We start from the raw sequence: 26,680 nt of genomic DNA, 5'->3' as shown, positions 1-26,680 counted from the left end.
AGAGTCCAAAGCCTGAGATAGGACCTGCGGTGCTGTGTGGGGGCGGGGTAGGGCCCTTTCAGCAGTCTGGGGAGTGTCACCCGCTGTTACCATGACAACACAAGGCCTCAATTCTCTTTGTTGCCAAGAAGCCAGAAGAATGAAGAGGACACAAATTTTCTTGGCTAGCAACAGACAGCGTAAAGTATGATATTTCAGAAGCAACCTGTCTTTTTCGACCAGATTTTTAAAAATATCCTCCTATTATTTGAATTTCAATTGTAATATGAAATGCATGGATATTGATATACATTTTCTGTTTTTTTTTTCTTGTTCATTTTATTTGCTAGTACAATGAATGCAAACTTGGGAAACATTATTGTCTTGAAGACTATCATTTAAGTCCTTTCTTTCTCCTAGAATCACCACTATGTGCAAAATAAACGAGTCTGTTGCAAATGAAACATTCTGCTTCCCTGCACACAGGCCCTAACAAACAGGGGGGAAGGTTTCTTTCATCCAGGGTCATTAACCAACAGAGTTACCTAACTGAAACTCATACACCATTAGTTTTAGAGAAAGAAGGTTAAGTTTCTATTTAGTTGTTTCAAAACATAAACAGAAGAAGCAAAAGCTTACTCAGTACTAAAAATCAAGTTTGTTTTCTTGTTTGAGCTACTTTGAGGACATAGGGAGAAGGGGAAAGGTCCACAGATGGAGGCAGAGTGATACAGGTGTGGAGGAAGACACAAGAAGAAGAGGCAGAAAGGAGCCCATGGCAGGGGCGGAAAGATGGGGAAGAAATGTAGACAGAAGAAGAATGAAACAGAAGAAGAGGCTCGGCGCCTGTAGCTCAGCGGCCGGGGCACCGGCCACATACGCGGCAGGTTCAAACCCAGCCTGGGCTGCCAAACAACAATGACAAGTACAACAACAATAACAACAAAAATAGCTGGGCATTGTGGCAGGCACCTGTAGTACCAGCTACTTGGGAGGCTGAGGCAAGAGAATCGCTTAAGCCTAAGAGTTTGAGGTTGCTGTGAGCTGTGATGCATTGGCACTCTACTGAGGACGACATAGCAAGACTCTGTCTCAAAAACCAAGCAAACAAAAACAAACAAAAAAACTCCCCCAAAACACCACCAAACAAAACAAACAAACAAACAAAATGAGGAAAGAAGAAAGGCAAGGGATGGGGAGAAAGGGTAAAGAGAAAGAGAGGCAGGGACACAAGTTCAGTAGTTTTTGGGTGAATTCCAGAGACGACAAGTGTCACGGCACTTTACTGGTCTCGTCCTGTATTAGCTAGCCCTAGCACAGAGCACAGTGGGCATTCAACTACCACCTCTTTGCTTGTTGAAGAAAATTATACCCTACTATCCACTTGGACTATGGACTCCAGAAAAGCCTCCTCTGGTATCTCCTCACTGCCATCTGCTGTGAATTTTCTTCATTACCTAACCTTTTCACCCACTCTCTTGTCACCTTCAGCCCTCTGCCCTGAATCCCTCAGGTCTCAGTATAAACTCTGCACTCACACTAAATTCCTATCCTTTCTACCTTTCTCTCAACTTTGCTTCTACAAACATCTAACTTAATTTGCCTTTCAATCCCTTTGTTTATAAATATACTCCAGTCTCAACCATTTTTAAAATAAACAAAATAGCTCCCCCAAATGCGTCCCTTATCTCTTTAATGCCCTATATTCCCCTCCCCTTCACAAACCAGCTGCTTCTGTCATAGTCTACTTACATCTCTCATTCCTTCTTTCCTCTAACTACTGAAAGAATCAGGATTCTTTCTCTATCATCTCCTTGAGATTGCTTTTGCTAAGAGTAATTGTCACCTCCTGTCTTAGTCTTGTCTAGGCAGCTATAACAAAATACTATAGACTAGGTGGCTTATAAAGGACAGAAATTTATTACTCACACTATGGAGGCTGGGAAGTCTAAGATAAAGGTGCCTGCAGATTTGGTGTCTGGTGAGCACCCACTTCCTTATAGATGGTGACTTTCTGCTGCTTCCTCACATGGCGGAAGGGCCAAGGGTCTTTTTTAGGCTTCATTTATAAGGGCAGTAATCCCATTCATGAGGGCTCCAGCCTCATACCCTAGTCATCTCCCCAAGACTTCCCTTATAGCATCCCCTGGGGAACTGGGATTTGAACATAGGAATTTTGGGAAACAAACCTTCAGACAATAGCACCTTCAATTACTGAATCCGGTCACTTAACTGTCAACTATACTTCTCTGTGACATTTGACACTCCTTTTGTTTTTTTTCCCCTGGCCTCTATGATACCTGCTGTCCTGGTTTTCTCCCTCACATTTGGCTGTGTCTACTCGGCCTCTTCTAATAGCTCCTGTTCCTTAAGCATCCCTTAAATAAGAATGTCACCCTCAGTCTTTCTCTGATCTTCTCATTTCCTTTAGCCCTATATATTCATGTAGGTCTACATTTATATTTATTTGTTATAAATACCACAAAATGCCAGTCAATTTTGAGTCTCTAGTGATCACCCGATGGGCTTTTGCACTTGACCGTCCCTCAAATACCTCAAACTCCTCGTGATCAAAAAGGACTTGCTTCCCCTTCCTCGGTCCTGACCGACCTTATCTCTTTGTCAGTAAACCTCACCAGAATTCCAGTGCCACTGTAGGAGCCATTTTGGATTCCTCCCTCTCTGTCGCCTTCCACAACTGATTGATCACTAAGACCTCCTCATTCTGTTAGTGTGAAAGTAACCTGGATGCACCTGTTCCTATCTGCAGCACCATCTTTGCCCAGTATAGCATCAGCAAGAAAAACAAGGAAAGGTAATGTAAACTTTTACTGTAATCTTCCCCAAATACCAAAGGGTGATTACAGTATAACCCATAGAATGCACTCAAAGTCTCTTACCCATCCATTTTCTCTAAAAAATTGATCACTTTGCACAGCATGCTAGTTGGGCTATCTCACTCACATACTCTCTCCTCTCAAAACAGACTCAAAATCGCTACTGAGAAGGCTAGAGGATGGTGGAAGCCTGCAAGTATTCATATAGAACTATATTTTTTATCCTGCCACATATACAGGGGTGCCAAAATTTATATATATTTTAAGATATCTTGTGGAAGTAAGATCTACCTTTCCCAAAAAGTGTATCAACTGCAGGTAAAATAGATGTGGGTATCATGTCTACATATGCTTGATCAGCAATGGAGACTTCAATTCAACTTCAGAAAGTAATACAGAGATAACACTTCTTAAAATGTATATACATTTTTGGGGCACCCTTTGCATTTGTTGAATTTGTAAATTATCCCCATGAATATAATTTGCCTCTTTCTCTCCCTCACAACTTTGTTGCGGCCATATACATTCAAGTTTTAATCATTTTTTATTCTTCTTTACTCAAACAACTTTTAGTTTGTCTATTTGCCTCTACTCTTTTCTCCATCTGATTTATTTTCCACGCTGCCACTAACGTCATTTGTATAAATCAAATCTGTCCATGCTATTCTATGGTTTAAATCCTTCAATGGCTCCTATAACCTGAAAGGTGAAATATCAACTCCCTAGGCCGGCATCTAAGATCTTAAAGATCAAGGCTGGGTACTGCCTGATTCTCCAAGCCCCGTTTCTTCCAGCTCTGCCTGAGGCACCTTGTGGACCATGCTTCCTGAGGGGTTTCTACTTCCTTAGAGTACTACCCTGCTATCTCTAACCCAGACTGCTCCCCTGAGTATCACGCTGGCATATATCCAACCCTGTGCCAGAACTCTGTACTTCAAACTCGACATATCCAAAAGCAAATTTAGCATCAGTTCTTTCCCTCCTCGAAATTCTTGCTTTAATTTAGTGGCACCACTCTCTATCTACAAGCTGCACGGTTGTTCTTGACTCCTCTATTCCCCTCGTCTCCAATCAAGTTTTATCAGTTTCACCTCCTAAGTTGCTCAGTTCACCTTCTCATTATTTATCTTGACCATTGCATTGGCCTCCTAACTTCTCTTCATCCAATCTGGTCCCCTTCAAATCCATTCTTCACACTATAGAAGAATGTATTTGAACCATCACAGTGTAGACAATTGTCTACATGTCTTTTTTTATATTACAACTTTATTGTCTTTTTTAAATTTCAGGTTAATTTGAGGGTACAAACAATGGGTTACATTGTTTGAGTTTGTTAGGTAAAGTCCAAGCTGTAGTTGAGCCCTTCCCCCCAGGGGTGTGCCATACACCCTTAAATTGTGCGCCCTCCTTCTTCCTCTCTCCCTTTCCACTTGAATTAATTGTGTTTTTCTCTTGTGTGGGCATGTAGTTGTTCATGTACTGGTTTCATATTAGCATTGAGTACGCTGGATACTTGCTTTTTCATTCTTGCAATACCCTGTTTTCCCCAAAATAAGACAGTGTCTTATTTTAAGGTGTGCTCCCAAAGATGCACTAGATCTTATTTTCAGGGGACGTCTTATCTTTCCTGTAAGTAGGTCTTATTTTCGGAGGATGTCTTATTTTCGGGGAAACGGGGTACTTTACTAAGGAGAATGTTCTTCAACTCCATCCAGGTTAATAGAAAAGACGTAAGGTCTCCATCTTTTTTTAATGGCTGAATAGTATTCCATGGTACACATATACCACGGTATATTAATCCATTCATGGGTTGATGGGCACTTGGGTGGATTCCCCATCGTAGCAATTGTGAATTGAGCTGTGATAAACATTCTAGTATGGACATCCTGATGATAAAATGTTTTCTTCTTCTGAGTAGACATCTAGTAATGGCATTTTGGGATCAAATGGAAGGTCTACTTTTAGCTCTTTGAGGATTCTTTATATTTCTGTCCACAGAAGCTGTATTAGCTGTAATCCCTCCAGCAGTGTCAAAGTGTTCCCTGGTCTCCACAACCATGCCAGCATTTGCTACTGTCCACATTCCTTAACATCGCTTCTAAGCTCCTCTCACCCCAGGACTATAGCCTACCAGCCTCTACAGCCTGCTTCTGTTTCCTGCCTGCAACTTCACACTCCAGCAACTCTGAACACCCACTGGAGTGTGGGGAGGAGAATTGTGGCAGTTATAAGTATGTGTGTGAGATAGGTAGATGGCAGGGAGCAAAGTGTTAAGTCAGAGTTGTTTTATTTTTAAAGATGGATTTGAACAAATAAATACTTTATCAAATTGAAAAACATATTTAGGGGAACATACAAATTGAGAGGATAGTTTTAACAGAAAATAAAAATGGCATGTTATGGTGGGAAGAGCTCAGACTGACAGCCAGAAGTAGAATTTAGTCTTAATTTTGCCCTTTTCTTGCTATGTGGGTTTGAACAAGTCACTCACCCTCTCTGGGCATCAGTTTGCTTATCTCTGAAAAGGAGGCGGGTGGATTAGATTACCAAAGGCCCTTCAATTCTTAAAATTTATGACGGTAGGGGAAAAATTCCCCAGATGTGTTCTATTCACACTCCAGAGTCTGCCACTCTAAAACATACCATAGAAATTGCAATGTTAGAAATTCTGAGTTAATTCTTCAGTGTTTCTCTCAATACCTGCATCCCAGTTCTCATCACAATCCTCAGCTCTTCCCTCCATCCTCCGGATGTCTCTGTCACCAGCAAGGCTAGTAGAGCCAGAGAGGAAGAAACATGTATCTCAGCTACCAATCTCTTCTCGGGTTTATCTTGCTCTGATAAAAGTCCTAGTAACTGTGTGCATTTTGAAATTCTCTCAATGTCTGGTGGCTGAGGCTAAGTTATATTTTAAGAGATAAAAACAGAAAACACGAGGAAATAGATTTGCAGTTTCAGCAGCATGTAAGTCATTCATTGACACTTACACAGAATTGTGACCTTATGACTTCCGTTTTGCAGAATTTAAATCTCCAAAGGGTCTAATTAACCTCTCAGAAAATGAGCCCTACAATTCAAGTACACTGCCACCAGGTGACAGTGACAGGTCAAAGACACAGAGACCTTTACTGATTGCAGTAAAGACAAGCCTTCTCTGAAGTTCCAACTGCACTCTGTTCAAGTACTATAATGTGCTACCATGCCCATCAAAAATCCATGAATTCCCCTATGGCTAAATATTATAAATAGATTTTTAAGTTATTAAATTAAACTTCAGCATCATATTTAGAAATTGCTTTCAGATAGTGGTTCTCAACTCTGGCTGTACATTAGAATCACCTGGGGGAAGTTCCAAAAATATACCAGTGCTCAAACCTCCCCCCAGAGATCCTCATTTAATTGATCTGGATGGACTATATCCACTAGAGCAGCGGTTCTCAACCTGTGGGTTGCGACCCCTTTGGGGGTTGAACGACCATTTCACAGGGGTCGCCTAATATAAGATATTTACCTTGCAATTCATAACAGTAGCAAAAATTATAGTATGAAATTGCAACGAAAATAATTTTATAGTTGGGGGTCACCACAACACGAGGAACTGTATTAATGGGTTACAGCATTAGGAAGGTTGAGAACCACTGCACTAAAGAATTTTTTCTGCTTATTTTTGTGGGGAATAGAGTACTCTTTGCTCTTGACGTTATCAGATCATTTTTTTCAACACCAGAATTAATGGAAGGACTTGGGAAAAATGAGGATTTCTCTATCCTTGTGCTCATTCATTCATCCCTCTGTCTGGCTGTCTCTACAGTATAGCACCATGGCAAAGGGAGTAGAGCAGACTGAGATAAATATTTAATTCCTATAAGCAACTCCATGGGCTACAGACATCTTTATAAACTGCCTTAGCAAATTCAAAGAGAAATTTACAATAGAGCAGAACATTCTGAACAGAAATATAAGCTCTAAAAAAGTGGCATATACTCCTTTCAAATTTTCTTATGTTTTTAAATTACCTTTTTCATTATATAGAAAAGTATATAGTTATAAGCATATGTTATATCTGAAAAATTATCACCAGGTAAACATAGCCATGTACTTTTTCTTTCCTCCCCAAAGGTACCACTATCCTAACTTCTAACATCACAGAATAGTTTTGCCTGTTGTTAAGCTTTATATTAACAGAATCAACCAGCATGTATTTCTTTTGTCTGCCTTCTTTTGCTTAACATTTCAAAATTTATCCCTGTTGTTAGGGGATATCCGTTGAATGAATACCACAATTCCATATCTAAGAGTCAGATATGTAACTAGGAGTGGAACTTTGTTGTCAGGCCTTTCACATTATAGCAATTCGGTAGTTATAGTGGGATCTCATCATAGTTTTAGTTTATATTTCTCATGGCTAACGAGGCAGTATTTTTTGACCATTTGGGTAGCTTCTTTGGTGGAGGGTCCAGGTCTCATGCCTATTGTTTTCAGTGGGCTTCCATGTTTGTTTTATTTTTTTTAAAAAAAAACAGAAGCAAATGTAAAACTAATCACTCCAGAAAAGGACAAAGTCACATTCCTACCTACATTCTTAACCTGGAAAGAGAAAACCAGAATAGTAATACGTTTAGGAAAAATAGCTTAAAGTCTTCTTTAAAACAAAAACAAACTTTCCTCCAGAAGTGTGGTGCTGGTTAATACTTCAAAAGTACCCAGTCACTAGTAGTTCTTTTCTGGACTAGAGACTGGACAGGGCCCTCACACAAACACACATCCCCGCCCTTCAAACCAGATTTATCTTATGAGGTCAACTGCTCTTACCCTCTGCACCTCTGCAGTCCCCTATTATGTCCCTATGACATCGATATGGGCGGGAGAGCTCAGAAGATGCTAAAATAATATGCTTCTAGAATGCTCGTCTGGGAGGATGGACGCTGAACTGAAACTCAGATAAGTAAACAGAGAAAGGCCACCATGAGTCCTGCTTACCGGAGCTGGAAGTGCTTGAGCTTAGTAACCAGCAGTTTGTACTGGGCCCCCAGTGGTGCCATGGATGCTACATCCACAAATATCAGCTGCTGCAGGGGTCCTGTTTCATTGGTTGCTTCTGAGGGACACAAGGTGCGGCTCACTTCCTGGTAGTTGTAGCTCTTCTGGTATCTGCAGCAGCCAAGGGAGGGATAAGTCAACACGAACAAGAGAATGAGCAGGACGGCCCATTTCCAAACTTGTTTTCAAGTCCTTTTGTTTTAAATTTCAAACAGGGACATGAGGATTGTTCTGAGCTGACCAGTTCACTTAAGCCGCATCTACATTACACTTAACCATCCTCCTACTTCAGTGATGACAAATATATCAATTTTGAGGGAGAACTGTCCTGATGAAACAACCAGCTGATTCCATTTTTCTACTCTTCAAACTTTTGCTAAAATAGGAGTAATGGAAGTCCCCAAATCCAAGTTAAGGCTATCAGAGTTATTATTGCAATCCTCAAATTCCCCAACCCTTAAAAATGATGTGACACCATACTATGTGCCCATTTTGTTTGCCTTCTGAGATTTTTCTTATTGGTGCTATAGTGCCATACATAGTTCTCCCCTGAGAAAATGAAATCTCCTTGGGATCAGCGAATTTGTTTTTTCTCCACTGCTGTACCCCCAGCATGTGCCATGACCTTTGTTTGCACTTTGCATGCTGTATGCATAATATCTCAACATTCCAAATGTCTGTTTTCTTTTCCCACTAGAAAAAAACCCGGTTAGGACATTGAAGAAAACCAAATGCAGCAAAGTTGTCTGGGAAAAAAAAAATTCACTTACAGTCCTTGGAAGAGCAGAGGGACCTGCCAGGACAGCACCTCCTTCTGTTGGCGAACCACAACAAGGACTGGGTAGTTGAGATTCTCAGAGGAACTGTTCACATACACCCGCACGGCAGTCACCTGCATGGCAGGGCAGAGAGAGGTAACGTAGACAACACACACACAGACACACATGCGCGCAACTGCCATCTGAGGCTCAGAAAAACTTTAATTGCTGCCATTTTCTTCTCCCCAGAGGTAATCCAAATGCCCCAGTTATTTTTGTATTGTAACCAGAGTGAGTCTTAATTTGATTGCATATTGAAATTGCATGGGGAGATACTAAAACCATCAAACACCACCACCAACAACAAAAATGATGTCTGGGTCCAACCTGCCAAACTTCTCATTCAGTTGGTCTTGGATGAGGCCAAATTAGGGAGTCTTCAAATAGCAGGCTGAGAAGTTGGAATTGCATAGTCAGCACAAGATTTTGAGAATAAACCCAGAACAGGAAAACAAAAACAAAAACAAAAACAAACACAAAGCTGCTGGTATGGTTTTCTTCTTATTTGAATATAAATCCTAAAAATATAAATATCTAAAAAACAAAATAACCCTATCACCCCTAATCTTCCCCCTCTAAGACCCTCCATTGCTGAAAAACTTTAATTTGAGGTTGGTAAATCATTCTGTGCTTCAAACAAAAATGTTATGACCACATTTTATTAAAGGATGGCAGATGGCCTTGTGTTCTCACCAATGACAAATCATGACGCTTTCCCAGCAACAGATATCGCAGGGGCTGAATTTTCCTCTCTTTGTCTGGCTCCAAGGTATAAATCAATCCCTGACCTAAAATACTTTTTTAAAAAGCAGAAGCTCCATGGCTCCTTCTAAATACACTTGTCAACCCAAGAATTTAACCCATTCATGGCTGTATTATAGATAGGAAATTAAACTTTGGGCCTGGATTTTTAGATGGTTTTAATGTTTTGCTTAATTTTTTTAATAGCATAGGCAACCTGGAAGAGAAAAAAAAAAAGAAGGTAAAAAGCAAAACCAGAAATTCATCTCCCACATGAGGTGTTTTTTTTAATGCCCAGTGTTCTCTTGAAAGCTTCTTTATTGGAGGAAAGAAAACGAAAGAAGAAAATCCTATAGTTAAACCCTGACGATCTTTTACACATTCAGTATGGAAATTGAGAGGATGAAGAAGAGCCCGGGTATCACATATTGCTGCTTGGTTCTCTTGTAACATTCTCCATGATCAAACCACTGCTTTGCTTTCTAAAGGTTAAAACAGTCCGAGAGTAATTTATTAATCTGATAGGAAGTGTTTACTCAGGGAGTGTTTTCTTGTGCCTACCTGTACCCTACATGTTGCCATGGAAATTATGTTGCAGCTGATCATTGCCAAAACCAGATCTCTAGGGCAGACCTTCTTTCCTAAACTCTGGATGTTCCACAGGCACCTCCAGCTCAATGTGTCTGAAATGGAAGCCATCACTCCTTTCACCTCTAACTTTAATTTCTTCTGTGTTCTCTTGCTATTGAGTGGCCCCACCTACAGCCATTCCTCCAAGCTGGAGTAAAATGTGATCCTTCTTTAGCTCCCTCCATCAACAGTTCTACTGCTTCTACCTATTACTGTCCTCAGACCTTCCTCTCCACTCCCAATGGCACTCTACAGTTCGGCCCTTCACCATTGCACCCTTCCTTGTCAGCCCCCTGGCTGGTCTTCCCACGCCCAGGCCTGGATTCCCAGAATGTCTATTTCATCTGTCCCATCTCTGCTGAAAAGGCCTTCCATGGCTCTGAAGAATTTTCAAGTTTTTCCCCAAATAACAAGACGTATAATGAATACATATGCACTTATCATCCAGCTTTAATAATTACTAACAAATGTATTTCATTTTGTTTATTCTTCTGATTTCCTCCGTATTTCCCATTGGATTATTTAAAGTACACACCAAAGATCCTATTATTTAATATGTAAACAGTTAAATCTCTATCTCTAAAATATAAAGCCTCCTCTTTTTTAATGAAACATAGATTAAAAAAAGAATCTTAAATGCATAGCATTATCTCATTTATTAAAATTAACAATATTATAAAGAATTGTTAATTTTATTAAATGAGATAATGATATGCATTTAAGATTCTTTTTTACACAATATTATAGATTAAAGACTTGTTAATTTTATTAAATGAATTGAATTGAATTTTTAATGAATTAATTGAATTTTATTCAGTTTTATTATATATTTATATATTTTATAATTTTATTCAATTAATTTTATTCATGAAATGATTAATTGAATTTTTTCAATAGTTTCAAAACATTGCTTTCTTCTTAGTTTAATAAAAATTGGGTAAAAATGAGATCCACACGTTGTATTTGGTTCATTTTTCTTTTGAGGCTCTTTTAGGGTGCCCCTCCCTCCTTTGGGGGGGCATTTGTTAAAGAAAGCAGTTCACAAAGCAGCAGTTCACTCTGTAGAAGTCCCACGTTCTGGGTTTTGCTGATGGCACCCTGCGGTGTCATTTAGTCTGGCTTAAATCTGAGAGCCAAGGTAAAACCTAAGGAAAGCTATGAAGCAGGCGAGCTGCATCCTGAGTGCGTCTGATTCCCTTCTTTCACTTCGCAGGCAACCTCCTCTGCTCTCTTGGGTACTTAGTACAGGGGGAATTCCTTCATTTTTTTTTTTTTTTCAAACTTTGATCTAAGGCAATGATTCTCAAATTTCAGTGTGCCTTTTAGCAAACCAAATCCCTCAGGTCAACCTCTAGCATTTCTGATATAGCAGATCAGAAATGGGACTTTAAAATATGCATTTTTAACAAGCATGCTGGGAGATTCTGATGTACATGGTTTGAGGTCTATACTTTGGGAAGGACCCTTGTAAAGAAATGATTCAGGGGATGATCCCATCTGTCAGTGATCTGCCAACTGTCCATTATTATAAGACCCACATCTGTGAGATCACCAGGGTTAGAGCACATCTGGAAGCTAATGCTTTGGGACTGAAACTATCTGGCAGAACAGAGGTATGACCGCCGTGTTGATCCCAGTGCTCTGCTCATCTCCACACTCTCATTTTATTTGTGGTCTGTTTCTTGTAATTCATTTGCTTTTTTATTATTTGATAATAAGCTTACAAGTCATAATACAAACAAACTCAGAGATACTGGCATAATAAATTGCAAAAAAAAAAAAAAAATGAGAGTAGGCGACAGAACACACTGGGCGGCTTTTCAAGACGAACAGATAATGTATTACCCCAGGAAAAGATAAAGAGCCTGTTCAGAATATGCTTTGTCTTTCCTGAGGCTAACGTGCAGCTGACAAAATTGAATTACATTTGTGGCAATGAAGTAAGTAAGCCTGTAAAGGCTAAACTAAATGAAGGCCAGGGTTTTGACCGTATTTAGTGGACCCTGACACCATGTAACAGACGATTCCTAACAGCCTAACATTCTTCCTCCTGTTGCTTCTTCCTGTTGTCATGACAACAAGAGCACTTTACTACATAGATCTTGTTTTCTTCCTATGTTTACTACGAGCAGGAAATTGAAGTGTATCTCTGAGAATTAAGTACTTCCATCTCTAATATTACAGATCACAGTTATGAAAGGTCCTAAAACTTAGAGACTCCCTTTTTAATCTTTCCAAACATGTAGGGAAAAATTCCAAATTATAAGTAATGTATTTTTGTTGCATAAAAAGGATGAAAATAATCTAGCTTATTTTTGCTAACATAATGAGACTGCAGCCTCTTTTACTGGGAACATCAGATCAAGAATCAGAGATTACTGGTTTTCATTATTAAGTACACCATTGTTTGCTTGTATGATCTTGAAAAGCTGACTCTACTTGTAAAACACCATTTGTTGATGTTCCCTTGTTCAAATGCGAAAGGAGTAACTGTGTGTTTACTGAGTGTAAATCTGCAGGGGTTTAGGTCCTTTGGTCTTCTCTTCTTCCCTTCCTTCCTCCCTTTCTTCCTCTCTGTCTCCTTCCTTCCCCCCTTCCTCCTTTTTTCCTCCTTTCCTTTCTCCTTCTCTTTTCCTCCATTGTCCTCTCTTCCTTCCTGCCTTCTTCCCTCCCATTCCTTCCTTCCTGCCTCCCCTCCCCTCCCCTCTCCTGTCCCCTCTTCCCCTCCCATCCCCTCTCTTCTCCTCCAGGATGCTGTAACAGAGTACCACACACTGAGTGGCTTAAAACAACAGAAATCTATTCTCCACAGCTCTGAAGGCTAGATGAAGTCTGCAAGCAAGGTGTCAGTGGGGCCGTGCTCCCTCTGAGACTCCAGGAGGAATCGTTCCTTGCCTCTCCCCGGCTTTTGGTGGTGGTGACAATCCCTGGCTTTCCTTGGCTTGCAGCCACATTACTCCCTTCTTTGTCTCTGTGGTCACCAGGCCTTTTCCCTGCGTTTCTCTGTCTCCACATGCTGTTTTCTCTGTGTGTGTCTGTCCAATTTTCTTCTTCTCATAAAGATTTAAGTCACACTGAATTGGGGCCCACCCTAACATCCTCATCTTAATTTGATCACATATGCCAATGACCATCCTTCCAAATAAGGTCACATTCATAGGTTCTAGTTGTTAAGACCTTAACATATATTTTGGGATAGCAAATCAACCTATGTTTGTAGGATTTTTAAGTAATAAATCATTCTCATAAACTTCACCTTCTGCTGACTGTAATCTTATTTTCAGCTTGTACTTACTTGTAGTGAAAGTAAATTGAATTCTTTAGGATAGGCCTGAAGAATCCCTGAGCAGACAAAGCCAGTTAGGCTCATGAATGTCCTTGATCTTCCTTGATTTGCAAACATAAGCAAAACTTAAATTGAGCTATTTCTTACAAATGCCTATATTAAAGAAAAATGAAATTTAAGGTCAACTAATCAGAAGCCACAAACTAACTTATATAATAGGGACTTTCCAGAGGATAGACCAAATAAGGCAATTGTGTAACTGTAATCATCAATTTTTTTTCCTTTACTTCTATTTTTACCCTATCAAAGCTGTCCTCTTGTAGCCCCTTAGCTGAGTTCACCAAACCACTTCTGGTTTGGAGCTGCCCAACTGATGAACTGCTGCTTGCTAAAATAAACTCTTAAAAAAAGATTATTGTGTTTCAGTTTATTTTTGTTTTGTTGAGACAGTCTGCCTCTGTCACCCTGGGTAGAGATCACAGTAACCTCAAACTTGGGCTCAAGAGATCCTCTTGCCTCAGCCTCCCGAGTAGCTGGGACTATAGGCGCCCACCACAATGTCAGGCTAGTTTTTCTATTTTTAGTAAAGATAGAGTCTTACTGATCAGGCTGGTTTTGAACTCCTGAGCTCAAGCAATCCACCCACTCCTGCCTCCCAGAGTGCTATGATTTCAGGCGTGAACCACTGCATTCAGCTCAGTTTACTTTTTAAGACTTTCATGGGCTCATGTGTCATAACTGGGCTGATTGAAGGCAAGACTTTGGGGAGAGTCCATTATGTGTCTGTTGTATAACACAGCTGCCCCTGAGCTAAGTGGCCTTGCAGTCCCGAGTCCTTTTCTTCTTAGAGGCTAGCAGAGTCATAATAAATGAAGCATTTTATTCCAAGGTTTTTACAATTACTGCAGAGAATTGAGCTGCTTCAATCATAGGTTGGACTTTTTTAAAAGAGAAAGATTAAAATAATTCCTATAGCTACTGATGTGACTGTTTACAATTCCCTCAGCCTGATTCAGCCTTGAGAAACTATCTTCTGTATGCTTACACCACAATAAAGAAAGATATGTAGACCCTGTTTTAGTTCTGGCCCTAACATCTACTAGCTAGGTGGTCTTGGACAAATCACTTAAATTCCCTGGGCCTTAGTTCCCTCAGTTGTAGAGCGGGAACAGTAACACTCAGATTATTCCATCTGCCTTTGTCCCTGTGCAGCTTCATCAGTCACCTGGCAGACGATGTGGGATGCTGTCTTGTGACCTCACAGAGCACCGGGAAGTACAGGAGGCAGAGCTATTCCCACTCTCATCCATTCATCAATCAATCAGTTATTGACGGTCTGTTGTCGGTGTGTGGAGATACGCTTATAAACCCAATCAGGCCTGGCAAAGGAAAAGGTTATACGGACTATCTCATGCAGGATATTGATTTCTTTTCACAGCTTGGTTTCCAGCTAGCTTGGAACAGCTCATTCATCTTACTGAAAAGAGCAGTTTACCCCTTGGGAGCTATTTATTCCCTATACTTTTAAATTCTCAGCATTTTGTATTCAGAACACTTTTCTAGGAAGAGTGCTTTCCAGACCTCATCTCACCAATTTTATTATGCCAACAATAACCTAGACAGAAATACATTTATGTAAGCATTCATCTTTCTGTTTATGATCTAAATTTTATATTAAAATTTTCAATTCCCATAAAAACATGGGCAAATGTTGAAAAGAAGTATAATCATTGGCAGGCTAGGAATAGAGAATGATACACAGTCAGACTCTGGCTACTTTAGAATGAACTTTGTTCATCAATAAATATTTGACTTGCTATCTTGTGCCAGGGATTGTTCTGGACACAGGAGGTATATTAGTCAGCAGTGTACACACAGTCACTCTCCTCTTTAAGAGCAGAGGTTTGCCTAGGAGATGCCAGTTAAAAAAGCTATTAAAGTTCCAGTTCCATGGGAGAGCACGGCATAAACTTTGGGGGAATATTTTCCAAAAGGACGAGTAAGAACTAACCAGAAAAATGTAGGGAGGACACAGCAAGAGAAATGTCCACAGGAAATAGTGTAATAGACACAGGAAAGGGGAGCTGAGGGCTGGGGCTGAGAAATATGCTTGAAGAATTAAAAGAGAGTCAGTTTGGCTGGAGCATGGTTGTGTGAAGAGTGATGTCATGTTAGGGAGGTTGGAACTCTATTACAAGTGCAATAGAAAACCCGTGGAAGGTTTTAAGTACCACCACCCTGTTGACATAGTTATCCCTGGAAACCCCATGTTCTCTCTATTGCTGCAGGGGGCAGCTGCTTTCTGGAGTCATTGGTTCTCAAGTCAAAGTCTGGGCAAGGCAGATCTGATTGGCAGTGCCTAGGCCACCTGCCATGCCTGGGCTTGCTGGGGTGAAGGTGAGAGGCGGATTGAGAAACCAAGGGCCTGGTGTTCAGCTTCTGCAGTTGAACGTGGTCTACCTCCAGCTGAGGCTCATGAAATAGGAAATTCCCCCAAACACATAGGAATGGGGTTCCAATGTTGGGCAGTCAAAACATAGCTAAGCTCCACTCCACCTCGACCCTTCCTACAGGCAGTGGGTACCAAGACTATTTATCCTACATAACAACTGTTTCCTAGAACACACTTTGGGAAACGCTGCTCTAGACAATTTTCACGGGAACTGGTGGCATGACAGGTAGGTCCTAAAGGCTCTAACCTATTGTGGGCTGCCTTTGCCTCTCCCTCCAAGATCTAACCACTTCCTGTCTGTCTGGTGTTTCTCACAGTTTTTGCATGAATGTCCCAGCCCCTCTGCCTCCCTCTGGCTATAGCACCTCTGGGTTTTTGTTCCTGGGAGACAGCCAGCACCTTGGGTTGATCCACCAGCCTTCCAGCTGCCTGAGCACACTCATCTCCTGTGCGTGGTTCCTTTTCTCCTCTCTAAATGCCCTGCTTATTTCTATCTCTTGCTAAAATAATTATTTTATGGTTTGTGGCAGAACTCAAGAATCCACTCCCTGGATTTTATTTATATGCTGACGGAACACACTGCAGGCAAAGTTCTTCTGGAGCTCTTCTGAGGCCTACTTAATTAATGCTCTGAAGATGGAACAGCTGTAGAAAATTATCATTATGATTGTAAGAATTATGATCTGATATTCACAGCTATTTATTTTGGTAATAGAATTTATTGTCAGACTGTCATTTATAACTTCTAATGAGCGTTTGTCAGGATATAAGTATTACCTGATAAGAACTGCTTTCTAAACAAGACAAAACCCATCATTTGCAAGCATCTTCCTCTTCAAAGTCTTCAAAGACAGTTTCTTAAGACAAGCAGATGGGGCTTCAAGGAGGGCTGTGTTTAAGAGAGAATATCATTTCTAAACATCACGGCAGGGATGATGTATACTGCTTGAATTTACTTTGATGCTCAGATGAGATATCCTCATTGAATGGGCAGAGATAAAGGGCTGCAGCAGCCCGGCTGTCTTCCTGCCACATCCTGATCCCTGCCTATGTCTAAGTCCACATAGATGTTTTTGACAAATGCCATATAGCTTGAACCTACCCCATAAGGACGTTTGCTGGGGTTGATTTGGGGGCTACTCAGCAGCCCAAACCCTTTCATGTTTTGGAGGAACTGCCCCATTCTACCCCACTGTGTGAGTTTGAGGGAGGCAAGGCTGCCTAAGGATGTTAAAGGGGCCAGATATGTGACCTAGTTGGAGGCACCTACTTGGTACTTTCATTCTCGAGTGAATGACACAAAGATGCAGGGAGAATTTAGAATTCACTGGTGATGGTGGCATCAGTGGGGTACCTGGCCACAGGCTCCAGGGGCAGCTATATCCAATGGCAGTGGAGGTGGTACCATGCTGAGAACCTCGACCAGACCGTTCCTACCACATGAGTGTGGCTACCGTTTCCTGCAGCTTAGGCTCCTGGGTTTCCAGATGTTGCCTGAGCCTGGTAACTCAAGTCTGAGAGCTACTTAATACCCTTCTATAATAATAAACTCTTTTCCTGCTTGTCTTTCTCCTTATCTGGCAATATTTATATCCCTTTGTTACCCAGGTCAACATTGTTTCCCTCCCAGAAAGCTATAATTCCTCTTTCCTGGTGAAGATGGTATGAAGAGTGAGGGAAGATAAACACGGGATTTTTTTTTTTTTTATCACGTAGTGGAGAGGGATATAAAACACTGTAAAACTTTGGGCATTCATGTGTTACCTTTCTGGCCTATAACATACGCACCCAGTTAGGAGGTTAATTAAGATAGTTGTGTGTCACTTTGTCCACAAAGGGCAATTAAATCAAGAGGGACAGAAATAGTCAGTCCTGTTTGTCACGGCTTATCTTCATGCCTGCTTAATGGAGACCCAGAAATACCTGTTCTTAGAAGTCATATTGTGCTGAAGTAACAGGCAGGATAAATGTTCCTGTCTCTTCCTTCTTTTTGTTGTGACTGGCACAAAGAAGGAACCCAGCATTGATGAAAATAAAACACCAAAAAAAAAAACATGTAATAAAGGTTGGCCTTCTGGGCTGCACAGGAAGTTGGGGTAAGACCACGGGTGGCTTTTTGACACACTGAGGAAAATCTGACAACTTCATGGTTTGACTTAGTGTTAATCCTCCTTGCCTGGCATCGAGGGGCAGAAACAATAAACAACAAAATCTCATTTCAATTTTCAGTAATTGTAAGGGAGTTAGGTATAGGCTCTTAAATTACATGATCAAAAGACATGTCTATTAAAGTATGACTATGATATTTTAGAATTGTTTTTATTTTTTTGACAAGCATAATAGATGTACTCTGATGGGAGGAAGAGTGGTTTTGTAGAAATGTTCTGAGGAAAGATCCTTTGGAAGCTGAATTACATTCCTGGCTTTGATTTTTTTTCCTTCCTTTTTCTTTCTTTATTTTATTATTTTTTGGTCATCCTTTGGTGTGCATGTGCTTCGAATTATTACATGATTTTGGACAAGAAATTTGTATCACTGACCCTCTATTTTCTGCTCTGTTAAGTGAGAAGAGATTGGGTGATTTAAAAGATACTTTGAGCTCTTAAGTTTAAAATGTAATTAGCTCTTTCTTAGGGCTCCCAGGGGTATTTTAATTATGGAAAAAAGAACAGAAAAAAGGCCCAATTGCATTTTTGTAGCTAAGCAGACTTAGCTTTAAGATTCTATCTTGACAAAGGTAGAATCCTAAAATCAACAATATATACCGACTGTTTAATAACGTATATTCTTCATCTTCCATGAGGAATGAAACTCTATCATGAAAATTTTTTTGCTTTCATTATTATTTTTAATAGACACATAAAATTGTACGTATTTGTGGGGTACGTTATGATATTTTGATACATGAATATAACATGTAATGTTCAAATTAGGGTAATTAGCATATCCATCACCTCAAATATTTATCATACTACCCCTCTTTGTATTGGGAGCATTCAATATTTATTCTTTTAGCTATCTGAAAATACCACATTGTGGTACACCCAGACAATGGAACATTATTCAGCATCAAAAAGAAATGAGCTATCAAGCCAGGAAGAGACATGGAGGAACTTTAAATGCACAGTGCTACATACAAGAAGCAAGTATGAAAAACCTACGTTCTGGGTGCATTCCAACTGCAGGGAAGGCAAAATTTTATCTCTTCCCTCTTAGGGTACTGGTTTGGCCTGAGAATTAAATTGACACAAGGTAGATTAACAAGGGGAAAGCAAACAAGGTTAATATAAGTTTTGCATGACTCAGAGCCCTCACGAGGAAATGAAGACCCAGAGATGCAGTTAGATTTGAACATGTATACACTGAAGTAGACAAACAGTAGTAAGTTGTGAGAAAGTGAAAAACAAGGGGTCTTAGACTAAGGTAGTTAACAGGGTGGAGAAGTACCCAAGAAGGTAAGTCTTAGTCTAACAATGTTTGTACAGATTTCCTTCTTTCTCAACTTCTGACCCATAATGATAAGGATGTTGCTTTCTTTTTAGCATAGGGAGGGTATCTGTCACACATAATTTCTTTCCTGTTTTTAAAAAACAGGATGAAGATTAGAGTGATCTTTTTGCATCTGTTGTTTTCCAAGTGCCTTTAACTCGAAATTGTCAATATGCCAGAGTAACATATTTTGGAGTGGTGTATTCTGAACTCCTTTACAACTATATGAAATTCTGGAAAAGGCAAAACTATGGAAATAGCAAAAAAATCAGTGAAAGGGAAGGAAGGATGAATTGGTGGACTATAGAGGGTACTCTGGGGGTGAAGTTATTTTTTACTATACCATAATGGCAGACATATGACATTGTGTGGTTCTCATAATTCAAGAACTGTGTAACACCAAGAGTGTTACCATTAGTTTACACCTAATGTAAACTACAGATTTTAGTTAATAATAAAGACAATAGCGTATCAATATTGGTTCATTATTAGTGTACCACAACAATGTAAGATGTAAACAAACAAGAAAACTCTGAAGGTGGGTTGGAGAGAAGTTATCAGTGAGGAAGCAAATGAAGTTGAAATACTTTGGAATCCTGAATTAGGCAGAGAGAAGCTTTAGTTTACACTCTGGAAGGTCCAGAGTATCAACTGTAAGTATCCCAGATGTCAGAAAATGCTTTTGTCCCAGATGACAAGTTACTTGGTGATGCCAGATAAACTTTAATTTTACCACCATTTTTAGAAAAAAGTGTTTTACTCAAATACTTAGAGTTTAACCAAAATATATAATCTTCACCTTTAAATAAACCAATACTTTCATAATTATACATTGACACTGCTGGCCAGCCTTGGGATCAATCGCAGAAAGCTAGGTCCAAAAGGAAGTTTCTTAAAATTATGATTTGAAAACTAGTTCCTAAAAAGCTTTTCAGTGGTCCAAGTAGAGAGAAAATATCTCAGTCTTTTGAAGATTTGTCAGGGAAGTGGACAGCTTTCTAATCAGGAAACAAGGCTTGCATTCTGCTTTACCCTTTCAGTATAAGACACCTTTAAATCAGCTTTATTCTTCTCATTCAACCTATTGACAAGTGCCCCCCTCAATCTTCAACAAGATCAGCATCTCTGTTTACTTCTTCCTAACAGCAAAATCAATTTCAGGTCTTTTATTGTCACTGCAAACAGACTGAGGGAACGAGAATTTGAGGTAAGGAATCACTTCAGCAAAGCTATTTTAATTAAGTTTATTACTAATAACATTTAATATATAATTTATATTTGCTGTATAACACTCAGCTTAAATTTCCCCCCTCTAGGAATGAAAGACTCTCTTTAATTTTTTTCTTTTATCATTATTTTTAATTGACACATAAAAATTATACATATTTATGGGGTACAGTGTGATATTCTGACAGTAAGTACAATGATCAAATCAAGGTACTAACATTCCATCACCTTGAACATTTATAATATTTTTGTGTTGGAAACATTAAGAATCTGCTTTTCTAGCTATTTGAAAATACACAATAAATTGTTAATTATAGTCACCCTATAGTGCTATAGAACACCAGAACCTAGTCCTCCTTTCTAGTTGCAACTTCATATCCTTAAACCAGCCTCTAGCTTTCTCTGCCTCTACCTCCCTTTCCCTCCCTGTAGTAACTGCTATTCTATTCTCTCTTTCTATAAGATCAAATTTCTTAGCTTTCACTTGTGAAAAAGAATATATGGCATTTGTATTTCTGTGCCTGGCTTCTTTCACTTAACATAATGGCCTGCAAGCTTGTCCATGTTGCTGTAGATGAACAGGATTTCGTTCTTTTTTATGCCTGAATAGTATTCTATTGTATATGTATGTGTGTGTGTGTGTGTGTGTGTGTGCGGGTGGTTGGGTGTGTATATACTAAATTTTCTTTATGCAATTATCTATTGATGGACACTTAGGTTGATTGCAAATCTTGGCTATTGTGAATGGTGCTGCAGTAAACATGAGAGTGCTGGTATCTCTTTGACACACTGATTTCCTTTCTGTTGTATGTATGCTTTACCCAGCAGTGAGATTGCTGGATCATATGGTAGTTCTATTTTTAGTTGTTTGAGAATGGCCCTACTAATTTACATTCCCACCAATAGTGCATGAGAGTTCTCTTTTTGCTGCATCCTTGCCAGCATTTTTTTTTTTTTTTGTCTTTTTGGCAATAGTCACTCTAACTGGGATAAGGTAATACCTTATTGTGATTTTGATTTACATTTTCCTGATGATTAGTGATGCTGAACCTTTTTTTCATGTATCTGTTGGTCATTTATATATCTTCTTTTCAGAAATACCTGTTAAGCTCATTTGCCCATTTTTTAATTGTATTATTATTTTTTTTGCTATTAAGTTGTTGGAATTCCTTATATATTCTGTATATTAATCCCTTTTTGGATGAATAGTTTATGAATATTTTTTCACAATATTCTGGTTATCTCTTTTCTCTGTTGATGGTTTATTTTGCTGTGCAGAAGCTTTTTAGTAATTTCATTTGTCTATTTTTTGTTTTTGTTGCCTCTGCTTTTGATGTCTTCTCCATAAAGACAATGTCTTGAAATTTTTCTCCTGTACTTTCTTCTCATAGGTTTGTAGTTTAGGGTCTATTTTTTTTGTAGAGACAGAGTTTCACTTTATGGCCCTCGGTAGAGTGCCATGGCCTCACACAGCTCACAGCAACCTCCAACTCCTGGGCTTAAGCGATTCTCTTGCCTCAGCCTCCCCAGTAGCTGGGACTACAGGCGCCCGCCACAACGCCCGGCTATTTTTTTGTTGCAGTTCGCCAGGGCTGGGTTTGAACCCGCCACCCTCGGTATATGGGGCCGGCGCCTTACCGACTGAACCACAGGCACCGCCCGTAGTTTAGGGTCTTACATTAAGTCTTTAATCCATTTATTTTTATTTTTATTTTTTTATTATTAAATCATAGCTGTGTACATTAATGCGATCGTGGGGCACCATACACTGGTTTTACAGACTGTTTGACACATTTTCATCACACTGGTTAACGTAGCCTTCCTGACATTTTCTTAGTTATTGTGTTAAGACATTTATATTCTACATTTACTAAGTTTTACATGTACCCTTGTAAGATGCACCGCAGGTGTAACTGAGTTGTGTTTTGTATATCATGAGAGATAGGGATCCAGTGTCATTCTTCTGCTTATGAAGATTCAGTTTTCCTAGCAACATTTCAAACATATGGATTTATTTCTGGGTTCTCTCTATTATGTTCTCTAGAACATTATCTTTTAAGATGAAATCAACAGCTTTTCCTGTATGTACTATTTTAACACATACTCTTAGAGACTTACCATATATGAAAGCCAAAGGATTTAGAATTAGGACTTAACAGAATATAATGTTTTTATTGTTAACTTCAGTTTTTATGTAAAATATGTATCTTCAGCCTTTTTTTCCTTGCTAGCCAACTATTGTACTAAGAAAACCACAAAGTTTCCGTTTTCAAAAAAACCAGAAAAAGAAAATAAAAAAGGAAATGATTTTAAGTGTGTGTGTGTGTGTGTGTGGTGTGTGTGTTTTAGTGAAATAGAAAAGACTGTACCATCTGAGGGGTCATGATATGTTCAATATTTTCTTTTACAAATAAGTAGAAAGTATGGTGAGGCCCCAAGTCAAATAGGTCATTAGATGCACCTGTGAATCTAATTTGATGCAGCATCAATTAGATTGATGCACCATCTTGGTGTGTTGACATGGGACTTCCATTAGCTTCAGAATTAAACAATGTAGGAAGAGCTGGTTAACACACGCTGGGTGCTGAATGGCAACATGTGATAACATCAACACTGTGTGGTTATTTTTGTTTGAAAAGAGAAACAAATGTTGACATCTTTCAGTATCAAAGAAGTTTCCAGGTATCATAATATCTTCAACTCTCTTGGTCTTTTAGACTCAAGTTCAGAGTGGAGAAATTATATATAAGATGCTTCAAGTATTAAGTAGAAATCAAAAGAGGAAAGGTAGAAAGATTAAAAATCTCTCCATAGATGCCTAAAATATCCTCTTGGAAGAGACTATCACAACAGTTAAGAAAATAAAACAAAATGACAACCCCAAAGCCAAACCCAACATGGTAACAAGCTTATTGATATGACATTCAGCAGAAATACCAGCAAGGGAAAAAAAATTGGAATACTAGTTTAGCACATGTGGCAGGAGGGGAGACAAAACAAAACAAAACAAAACAAATTTCTTCCAACTGGTGTAAAGCCCCACAGGAAACTTTTCAAAAGGAAGAAAAAAAAGTAGTTTTTCAAGAACAGTGAAGTTTTCATTCCCCTGTTTTAAAGAGTTAGAAATACTTTTTTTTTTTTTTTTTTTTTTGCAAGAAGTATATTCTACTTGCCCATGGTTAAGAAAAAAAATAATCTCACACATGGCAGAAAAATATCAGAATATTGATAATGATCAAATAGGATCAAAAATATAATTTTCTCATCTTGTTATCAGTGGGGAAAATAAAGCTCAGGAAGGAAACAGGATTTGATGAAGGTCTAGAGGTAGTTAAAGGGACAAAAATACGCATCTCCCGTGTGCCACTTCACGATCTACTCCAGTACCGCTCTGCCTCTGAGTTGTTTTTTGTCCTTGTCCAGGTAAAAGTCAACACTTTTATTGTGAAATATTTAGAAAACACCCACTATCTACAGATAATATAACTGATTTTAAGGGGAAAAAATCGCATAATACATAGAATGGTAGGTTATTTTAATGTAAATAAAAGCATTGAGTAATTGAATCTGATAAAAATCTAGAGTCCATACTGATATAAATACAATAAATAAGTAAACAAATAAATTAGTAAATGAAAGAGAAGAAAAAGCTTTCTTACAGTAGAATGTCAACTGATAATTGTAAAAGGAACAATGAATTAGGAAATTACTAGTTGGAAACCATCACATTGATATCTGATTCAGGCAAGAGGAATCAACGGATGCTAAGACTAGTTGAAAGTTTGATGAGACACAGGATATTTACATAGTCTCAAGGCATTTCTTCACAAATTATTTTTTAATTGTAAAAGGAAAATAGTATCTTTATAGTGGAGAAAGCTGAGAGAAGCTATTTCAATCAAGAAACCAGTGTTAACCACACTAGTAATAGGAAAGCCCAGTAGCATGTGCCTCTGATATGGTGCACTAAGGATGTGATGTCCATCCTGTGGTGTCAATCTGTCAAAATTGTATCCTCTGAATATAATAAGAAAATAATCAGAAAATAATAAGAAAACATCAGACGTATCTGAAGTGAGGAACATTCTATAAAATAACTGACCATACTCTTTAAAAATGTTGAAGTCCTAAAAAACAAAGAAAGAATGAGGAAATTTTCCATATTCAGGAGCTAAAGATTTCTTGACAGTTAAAAGTAACATGTATTCTTGAATTGGGCCCTGGACCAGAATGAAAAGTGTCACTTTTTTTTTTTTGCTTTACAAGACATTGTTGAGAAATTGGTGAAAAATTTGAATAAGGTCTATAGATTAAATAGTAGCATTATAATCAAGTTAAATTTTGTGATTTTTATAATTATTTAATGACTATATAAGAAAATGCACTTATTCATAGGAAAGATACACTGAAGTATTTAGAGACAAAGGAACAGCATGTCTATAACTTGCAATCAAGTGTTTGGAAAAAGTAGACAGCTTCAAGAGAGAATTATAAAGTAAATTTGACAGAACGTTAATTAAGAAATATGAGAGAAGGGCACTATACTGTTCTTTCTACTTTTCTATAAGTTTTAAGTTATTTAAAAATTTAAATTTATAGGAAAATAAATGCTGGGTAGAGGATTCTAGGAAGGTGTCAATAGCAGCATAGATTTTAAACCTCTTGACATCCTCTGCAAAAACAGAGTAAGTGGGATATAGAAACAAAATTCCATGGAGACTATCTTTAAAAAACCCCAAAATGAAAAGGTATCCCCATAAACCCTAGAAGGTGAGTGAGTGGGAACAAATTATCAATAGATTCAATACCTTTACAGTGTTAGTAATTGTGGGTGGAAGCAGAGGAGCTCTATAGGTCAGAGAATCAGAGAACCCTAAAATTCTTCAAAAGGCGCTCACTGAGAAAACTAGAGGGCCAATCTGAGAACAATAACTGAAACTGAAGGGTAAGTATAAGGATACTTGAGGAAGTATAGAACATTCTAGAAAAGTGTGGGCCTCATCGGTTCTCAAAATTAACTAATAAAAACTGCTATCCAAGACAAAATTCTGCCATAGAAAAAGCTGTGTGTGTTGAATTCAAATCAAGCAGGATGGAGAATATACGGGCAAAAGAAAGAGAAAGTCTCCATAAAATGGGGAGGGGAGCTATGAAACAGCTCTCAGAAAGAAAATCATACTTTGATCACTTCACAAACACAACAGAAGGAAGCTAGGAAATCCATCTAGATCTATGCTTCTTTTCTAAAATTAAGAATACTTACTTTCTTCTAAAAATAAGAATACTTATCTAATGAACACACGAGCAATAATGGTGATTGCAGCTAAATACTCTACTAACCTAATTTCTAAGTTAAAGAGATTAAGAAACAGAAATCATCATTTCAAATAGTGAACATGCAGCAGGAAACCATGCCTATAAGACAGATAAAGACTATAGCTGGGTTTTAAAAAAGGAGTTTAAAAATTATAAAACCTTTAAAAACTATGAAAGAACAATATAGATCATAATTCTAAAAATTCAGAAATGAGATTATTAGAGAAAATAAAAGTTTAAAAAAGAATGTGGCAGAATTCAGAAAAATTAGAAATTTAAAAATTATTTCATAAATAAATATTGAATTTGAAGGAGCAAAATAATGTAATAAATACTTTGATAATTCTAAAGGAAAATAGAAGGTGAAATGAAGAAAAAAAGCCTTAAATTCATATAGGAAATAAAGAATAAAAGTAATTCTTTTAAATGATAGCTATAGAAAACAACAAAGAAGGGCCAACATAAGTATAAAGGGAATTCCTAAAGGAGATAATCAAACATTGGGACAAACTAATACTAAAAACTCTAATTTAAAAAAAAATTTTGAATTAAAAAATAATTATTGAAGCTATGTGATGAAAAGCTGTAACTGCATACCTGAGAAAATTGTCCTATAGGATATAGTTTGGTAAAACTGTTAGATGTTAAAGAAAGCAGAAAAATTGTTTCAGAAATCTGGGCAGAAAAATAAAGTTACTTGGAAGGGAAAGAAAATCATTTTGTCATCACTTTTGCCAGAAGACAAATGAGTAACATATTCAGAACAAGAAAAACATATGAGCCAACGATTTCAGATCCAGCCAAACTGTCCTTCAAGTACAAAGACAACAGGCAAACTGCTATAAACATGAAAGAATTCTGGAAG

The 26,680-nt window shown here is 38.4% G+C and overlaps 1 protein-coding gene across 5 annotated transcripts in view; it reads right to left on the bottom strand.

The window, feature by feature from the left end:
* Window positions 1-26,680, bottom strand: part of SIDT1 (SID1 transmembrane family member 1) — a 106,892-nt gene that overhangs the window by 68,221 nt on the left and 11,991 nt on the right. For all 5 annotated transcript variants that reach the window (XM_053565112.1, XM_053565113.1, XM_053565108.1 and 2 more), the window contains exons 2-3: window positions 8,627-8,748; window positions 7,797-7,967 (exon numbers count right to left, since the gene is read on the bottom strand). In XM_053565112.1, the coding sequence (XP_053421087.1) occupies window positions 7,797-7,967; window positions 8,627-8,748 (293 nt within the window). The remainder of the gene's footprint in view (window positions 1-7,796; window positions 7,968-8,626; window positions 8,749-26,680) is intronic.

Source organism: Nycticebus coucang, chromosome 16, assembly GCF_027406575.1.
Source record: "Nycticebus coucang isolate mNycCou1 chromosome 16, mNycCou1.pri, whole genome shotgun sequence".
NCBI classification, from domain to species: domain Eukaryota; kingdom Metazoa; phylum Chordata; class Mammalia; order Primates; family Lorisidae; genus Nycticebus; species Nycticebus coucang.
This window is presented reverse-complemented; position numbering and strand designations above follow the sequence as displayed.